The 7739-nt window shown below is 46.8% G+C and overlaps 1 protein-coding gene across 1 annotated transcript in view; it reads left to right on the forward strand.

Moving 5' to 3' along the window:
- CSF2RB (colony stimulating factor 2 receptor, beta, low-affinity (granulocyte-macrophage)) overlaps positions 1–7054 on the forward strand; it is a 12621-nt gene extending 5567 nt beyond the window's left edge. The window contains exons 5-13 of the mRNA XM_009073035.1: positions 739–910; positions 1010–1142; positions 1245–1405; positions 2291–2436; positions 2539–2713; positions 3683–3773; positions 4060–4129; positions 5474–5577; positions 5860–7054. Coding sequence (XP_009071283.1) covers positions 739–910; positions 1010–1142; positions 1245–1405; positions 2291–2436; positions 2539–2713; positions 3683–3773; positions 4060–4129; positions 5474–5577; positions 5860–7054 — 2247 coding nt within the window. The remainder of the gene's footprint in view (positions 1–738; positions 911–1009; positions 1143–1244; positions 1406–2290; positions 2437–2538; positions 2714–3682; positions 3774–4059; positions 4130–5473; positions 5578–5859) is intronic.
- The last annotated feature ends 685 nt before the right edge of the window (positions 7055–7739 follow it).

Raw genomic sequence — 7739 nt, forward strand, 5'->3', positions numbered from 1 at the left:
TCCATCACCCCTCTTCTCCATTCCCCAGCTCACCAATTTCCTCCCTTCCTTCTTCTCCCTCCTTTCCCAGAACAGTGGTTTGCACCACTGAGAAGAGCCTGGCTCCATCTTCTTGGCATCTCCCCTTCAGATACATGCAGACATTGAGGAGGTCCCTCTCAGTTGTCTCTTCATGAGGCTGATCAGGCCCAGCTCCCTCAGCCTTCACCCCTCTTCTCCATTCCCCAGCTCACCAATTTCCTCCCTTCCTTCTTCTCCCTCCTTTCCCAGAACAGTGGTTTGCACCACTGAGAAGAGCCTGGCTCCATCTTCTTGGCATCTCCCCTTCAGATACATGCAGACATTGAGGAGGTCCCTCTCAGTTGTCTCTTCATGAGGCTGATCAGGCCCAGCTCCCTCAGCCTTTCCTCATCAGTGAGAGGAGGCAGAGAGGCCTTGAATCATCTTTCTTGGCCTGCACTGGACCTGCTCCAGGAACTCCATGTCCCTCTGACACTGAGGAGCCCAGAACTGACACAATACTCCAGGTGTGGCCTTACAAGGGCTGAGTAGAGAGGCAGGATCACCTCCCTTGATCTGATGGCAATATTTTTCCTGATGCATCCCAGGGTTCCATTGGCCTTCTGGGCCACAAGGGCACACTGCTGGCTCACGGACAGCTTGTCATCCACTAGCACCCCCAGGTCCTTCTCCTCAGACCTACGAGCTCTCTCTCTGTGTTGTTTCCTCCAACAACAGGAAGCTGTCTCGCTCTTGCTCTCCAACACCACACGTTGCCATCTCAGCCATGAGAACCTTGTCCTGGGGAGCAGCTACATTGCCCGTGTGCGAGCCAGACCGGGACAGGACAGTGGTTTCTCTGGGCAGTACAGTGAGTGGAGCTCGGAGGCATCATGGAAGACCCCTGAAGGTAGCAGCACGCGATGGAGTGGAGCCATGCGGGGATGGAAGCTCTGGCTGAGAAGCCAGAACTTTTCTGTTACTTAGCTTGCACTTGTCTTCTCTGAAGGTGGTCTTCAGCCCAGGAACCTTCGCTGCCTCTTCAATGGTGGAGATCGCCTGACGTGCAGCTGGGAAGTGAAGAAAGTGATCACCACCTCTATCGTCTTTGGCTTGTTCTTCAGCGCTGCCCCAGAATCAGGGTATGTCCTCTGCTGATGGCAACATGTCTGGGCCTCTCCCATGGGGTTTCCACTTCTGTCCCTTTCCCCTGATCTCAGTTCAACCTCTTTTTCTCCCCTCAGCGAAGAGGAGTGCTTCCCTGTCCGTGAGAAGATTTTACCCCACGTCCCATACGTGGCTCAGAGCTGTGAGATCCCTGTGAGCAATTTCAGCAGCCAGAGCCAGTACAGTGTGTCTGTCCGGGCCAAGACAGAGGAGAAACTGATTAAAACCTATAAGAACAGTGAGTTATTGTAGTAGTGTTGTTTCTTGCTTCTCCTCCTTGTTTCTTGGAGAGAAGCCTGTCTGACCCAGAGGGGCTGGGGACAGTGGCAATGGAGAGAAGGGAGTGGGGAGAGGAAGAAACAGTTACTGATGAAGAAAGCAATTTTATCAGGCCACAGCTCAGGGATATAGGTGTAGAATTCCTCAGTGGCACTCATTACTCTGAGGAAGGTGGTAGAGGTAGAAACTGCTGTGCAGAAATTCAGGTTGTGACCCAGAGCTTCTCAGTGAGTGACTGTCACCTTGCTGACTTCTCTGTCATTGACTTCCATGAGTGTCCTAGGTAACAGGGAGCTGTGGAGAGAGGTGTTTGTAGGGAGTGTGTGATTTCTTAAGAAGCCAGTGGAGCTCTTGTGGGTTTGTGCCATGCATGGCCCCTGGAACATTGGATGAGGCACAAATCCTCCACCCACTGAGGTGTGCCAGGTGGATCATCTCTGCCTGCATGTATCTAGAGGTATTTGGGCTACTTTTCACAGACTAATGCTAGGAGAGCTCCTGCAGTGGGTGAAAATATCAGGAGGTAGCTCCAACAGAGCTGAAAATTTCTGGGAATGTGTTGGAGCAGTACAGATGTTTCAATTATTGCTTCTCTGCTTTTCTGTACATTGGCAATGCTGTCAATAGTCATGGGTATGGATTTTCTGTTATTTGGTGATCTACTGGTTTATTGCATTTGACTAGAAAATGAAGATGCAGAGCATTAAGAGGTGTTATAAAGCTGAGACTTCTTACATTGCACAAAGCAATCTTGTTTTTAGTCCCTGGAAATGATTCACAGTGGGGAAAGAGAGTGCTGGACCAGTAGGTTGGTAAGTGCCCTGTGACATTGTGTGTGTTCCAGTTAAGGTGCTGCCGCCTGCAAATGTGTCAGTAACAGCGATAGAGAACCAAGAGTATGAACTGAGGTGGACAAAACACACTTTGAAATATGGCTATATAACACAGAGATACCAAGTCAAGTACTGGGAAAACAACCGATATGAAAAGGTAACACTTAGAAAGTGCAGGAGTCCTGGATATTTCTTTGCTGGTCAAATGGAAAGACAGTTCTTCTCACCCCTGTCATTTGTGCTTCTTTCCTCTCCCCAGACTCTCCAGGAGTTAAACATCAGCAATGATGAACCTCCCTTCATCTTCACCCTGCAGATGCTGGCAGCATCTACAGAGTACAGGGGGAAAATGCGTGCAAGGGTCAATACACCTGTGATTTATGAGGGGCCTTGGAGTGAATGGAGCGAGGAGTTCACCTGGAAGACTGAGAATGGTACTTTTTGTGCAGACTGGTTCAATGAGGTTTTTGTGGAACGCTAATAGCTGAAATGCCTCTTTAGAAAAACACTTCCTCTCACCTGGGGTTGGAGTGAGGTGCAGCCATGAGCTATCTGGGGTTGTTTAACAAGGTGGCTGTCCTGCCTGCATCCTTGCAGTACAGCAGCAATGCTAGTGCAGGAAGTGAATGACCTTTCAATGTTCTTTCCTGCACAAAAGATCGTCTTTATTTCCTGATTGCACCAGTCCATTCTGTCTGTGTCCATTCTCTGTCAGTGACGGAAGTGCCTGAGACTGCAAGAAGATACAGTATAAGTAATCAGTGTTCTACGTTTGCAGAGTGACTACAGGGTGGCATAAAGCATACAGTGGAGTCTGCTGGAGACAAAACCTTGATGTGTTTTTGCTGTTTCTGGACATAGAGGCAGAATGTCTGTCATCATACCTTCTTGTGCCCAGGCAATATCATCCTACATGATTTGTCCTGAGGAAGCTTGTAGTAAGCAAGTAGGTAATTTTTGATGAGTGTATTCAGGAAGAAACTGGCATGCTGTTGTGGCTGTTAGCAGAGGAAACTCTTACTTAGCAAATCTCTGAGACTCCATCTCTTCAGGACTGTACAAGATCAGGACTGTACGAGATCAGGCAGAGCTAAGATGCTCGAAGACATGCCTATTGTTCATTGGGGAGTAAGGTTCCTAACCATCATATTGTTAGCATAAATTGTTTACTCTGATGTCACTAAACCTTAAAAATGAATCAGTAAAGGAAACAATGAACTCCTTCAGTCAGTAAGTTTGGTCTGTCCCACTTTGGAGGATATCCCAACAGTCTGAAGGTTTCATGATCCTATCCCTTGACATGTCATCCACATTTCCCTGTACGTAATCTGTATGTAATGTATGAACTGTCTGTATGAAGAGTGACCAGACTGAAAAACCCGTTTCTCTTTTCTCTGTTTCAGTTCTGTCACCATTTGTTCTCCCAGTGGCACTCACAACTCTCATCATCCCTCTGCTAATAGTTGCTTATTGCAGCTATAAGTATTTCCTCAGGTAAGCCTGCATTGCTACTAGGAGATTTAGCAGCTTGTTGGCCATGTGAGTGACATAAAGCTTGAGGCATCTCTCGGCCACAGGAGAGAGAGGTCTGTGTGGAGATGAGCCTTGGAGTGCAATGGGCAGCCTTGTGCATGTCTGTGCAAGGGTGAGAGTTGAGTGATGCTGTACCAGTGCCTCAGTGGTGCTGTGCTGTGCAGAGCAGCAGTGTATGAGGCACAGTCCTTTCTGCTTACAGCCACGTTAAGAAGCAAATCTTGAAGTGTCTGTGTTGTTACTGCAGGAAGAAGAAAATGTGGGAGGAAAAGATTCCAAACCCCAGCAAGAGTGTCCTGATCCAGAGTTACCTGGGGGTAAGAGGGAACTGTACCTTGAAGGGTTCATTAGTTCTGTCTCTTTTTCAGGACTTAAAATAATCTTAAAATTGTTAATCTTAAGAAACTCTTCTTGTTTCCTAGTCCACAATGAACAGATATCTTCATTAGTCTATGACTTATTTTTAGGAGCAGTTCTGGTCTTCCTCAACAGTGTTGTATTTATACTAGCAGGCTTCTTTGTGTTGTACTTGTTAGCTTCATTGTGATTTAAAATCAAGCTAGAAAATTTTCTGTACTTTCAAATTTTAACCAATCGAAATAATCTAGTGTCACTAGCAAACTTCATCAGCTGATGCTGATCAACTGGGTATCCAGGAGAAGAGACCAGCACATCCCTCTCCACTTCCCCTCCTCAAGAAGCTAGAGAGAGAGATAAAGTTGACTGTCAGCCTTTTTTTCTCCAAACTAACCCTTTCACCAGTTTTGTTGCTCTCCTCTGGACACATCTGAGTACCTTAAAATCCTTCTTAAATTGTGGGGTGCAGAACTGCACACAGTACACAAGGTGAGGCCACATCATTGATAAATACAGGAAGATAATCACCTCTTTTGCCCAGCTGGTGATGCTGTGTTTGATGCACCCCAGGATGCTGTTTGCCCTCCTGGCTGCCAGGGCACACACTGCTGACTGATACTGAGCCTGTCAGACCTCTCTCTGCAGGGCTGCTCTCCAGTTCCTCCTCTCCCAGTTTATACTTTGGCTTGGTGTTACTCTGTCCCAGGTGCAGAATCTGGCATTTGGACTTGTTACATTTCATTCCACTGATGACTGTCCAATGCTCCAATGTATCTAGACCCCTCTGCAAGGCCTCTTGTCCCTGGAGGCTCTTGAAAACTCTCCAGCACTTGTGGACTCACAAAGCCTCAGAAGCAGATTCCTAAGGGAGACTGCCAAGTAGCTCCCTGAAGAGCTTAAAATTTGCTCTCTTGAAATCCAGAGTAGCATCTCTACTGTTCTTTTTCCCCCCATTACTCTGAACATTTTAAATTGTCATTTCATGATCACCGTGGCCAAGACAGCCACTCACTATCAAATCGGTCTCAAGTCCTTCCTTCATAAATCACAAGTCTTGGGGTGTTTTTCTAAGTTGATTTACTGAGAACTTGTGGTGAGATCAGTGGTAAAGCAAAATGGGTTTGAAGTAACCATCTTCTGGAGCACAGAACACTCCTTCTAGTCATATTAGTAAAGTGTTATCCTTGTTGCCAGATGATATAGACTTTCTTATTTGTCTTCTTTGTCCTTGAGGAATGTACAGGTCCTGATTCTTCTGTCAGTGAGACACTGCTCTTTGATCATGTCTGCTTTTGCATTTTCAGAAAGCACATTTGGGAGACTGGCCAACAAGCAGCCAGCTGGACTTCAACAAACACAACCTTCCAGAGAAGATGGAGCAGGCTAGCTTCCTTCAAGTTCTGGACAGGTGAGTGAACAGCACATCATAGTCACACTGGGGATGATAGGCTCTGAGATCTCCCTGCATCATGGCAGGATAGAATCAAAAGTTCTCTCACTGGAAAGCCTATACAAGTTGCTTTTGAGGAGGGGATACAATTTTTTGCTACCTAGGTTAGATTGCTTCTCCAAGGAAATTTTTTTCTAAGCCTGTGTGTAGTTATGTGTGTTTTCAGCTAAGCTTGTTTTGTATTTAATGTTTACTGCAATAATCTCCCTCATGAGCAACTTTTACCTTTCCCACATTCAGGCAGGTGAAGACTTTGGCAGAGTGCCTTGAAGGACAGGCTAAAAAGACAGATATTTCCACTGTTGCACCAGACCTGCAGAACTCATACCACGCTTTAAATGAGCCAGAGCACACCCCAGTTATCTGCTCAAGGCAGATTGCTGGTCATCCCCTTCCTGTTTTGAGGAGAAACAGTACTGATGCAAGTATTGCTTCCCACGTAGTGACCCCTTGCTGTGCTTTCAATGGTCCATACTTGTACAGCCCAGTGATGTCCTCCCAGCCTGATGTATGTCAGAGCTTGGAACTGGACTCTACGGGACTCTCTGAGAAATCAGTTTCCCTTCAGTATGTGACAATTCCAAGGGAAGACTGTACCCAGGCTCCACAGAAGCAAGAACAGCCTGGAGCAGGTCCTCCAAAGCCTAACCTGCTACAAGATCAGAAGGAAATGATGCAGCACCTCAGTGATAAGGAAGAAGTCTCACCAGCCCCACCAGCCTGTGCGAAAGACAGGAACATGAGAACAGAAGAGCAGAACTCTCTGGAGAACTCTCCGAAGGTTCCTAGCTGTACCACATCTCCTCAGCAGTGCCCCTTAGACTACATCACCACGGAAAGCCTGTTACTGCCATCAGCCAGTGCTGCCACCCATCCTCCACTTGTCATTGCTGAGGAGTCACCTGGTGGCTCCCAGGAGCCCCAGCCCCTCAGTGACCACTCTTGCCATGAGGTTTCTCCTGGGAAAACTGGTGTCATGGTCCCAGTTTCAGACCAAGCACCAACCTCTTCTCCTGAATTGCACCTGGATACATTTGGAGACTATCTTACTGTGCCCTTAGGCCTCCCTGGACATTCAGAACCCACTGCCTTACAGAAGGGAAGCAGTCTTCCCGGAAAGCAGCCTTTGTCAGAGGGCAACTTGGTAGTGTTAAACCCTGACAGCATTGAGCCAGTTTTCCTTTGTCAGGTTGGTGACTATTGCTTCCACAGCCTAAAGTCCAATGTGAAGATGGACAATAGTCAGGAGGAACACCAAGCCAAGAAACTTTCTGAAGACAAGCCAACACTTGGGAAGCCTGTGTCTGATGATGAAACCATCACTGGCAAGGAAAAGGATGTGTCAAAAATGCAGGCTATTCAGCTTTTCAAAAACCTGAAGTCTGATGATTACTTTTCCTGGCAGCAATCTTTGAGGATCAAAGAAATCTGTTAAATGGAAAAGATTAACAAATACCAAAAAGAGGCAGGTAGCTAAAAGAGGTTACAACTATCAGATGAAAACAAACCCTCAAACCTATTAACAAATAAACACCACTTCAATTTTCAAGCTTCCAGTCTAACATGTTAAAAACCTTGAAGTAGCTCAATATCCTTCTCAATGGCCTTCACAGATTTGACATGAAAGACAGTATAAATACTGCCCTTTGGTGTTTTGCAAACTTTTGGGCTCATTCACAATGAACAGCTTATCCTCCTACTAATCCTGTGACAGATCACAATCATCTTGTAATTGTACCAGTTTGCCTGGCCAAATTCATGGCAGGAAACACAGACTTATCAGCATGATAAATCCAGCAGCCCAGAAAGCCAACCTAATCCTGGGCTGCATCCAAAGGAGTGTGGCCAGGATGTTAAAGGAGGTGATTCTTCCCCTCTGCTCTGTTGAGACCCACCTGGAATACTGCACACAGTTCTGGTGTCCTCAGCATAAGAAGGACATGGAACTGCTGGAGCAAGTCCAGAGAACACAAAGTTGATAGAGGACTGGAGCATCTCCCCTATGAGGACAGGCTGAGGAAGTTGGGGCTGTTCAGCCTGGAAGAGAAGGTTGTGTGGAGACCTCATAGCAGCCTTTCAGTATCTGAAGGGGCTACAGGCAAGCTATAGAGGGGCTCTTG

Source organism: Acanthisitta chloris, unplaced genomic scaffold, assembly GCF_000695815.1.
Source record: "Acanthisitta chloris isolate BGI_N310 unplaced genomic scaffold, ASM69581v1 scaffold6074, whole genome shotgun sequence".
NCBI lineage: Eukaryota > Metazoa > Chordata > Aves > Passeriformes > Acanthisittidae > Acanthisitta > Acanthisitta chloris.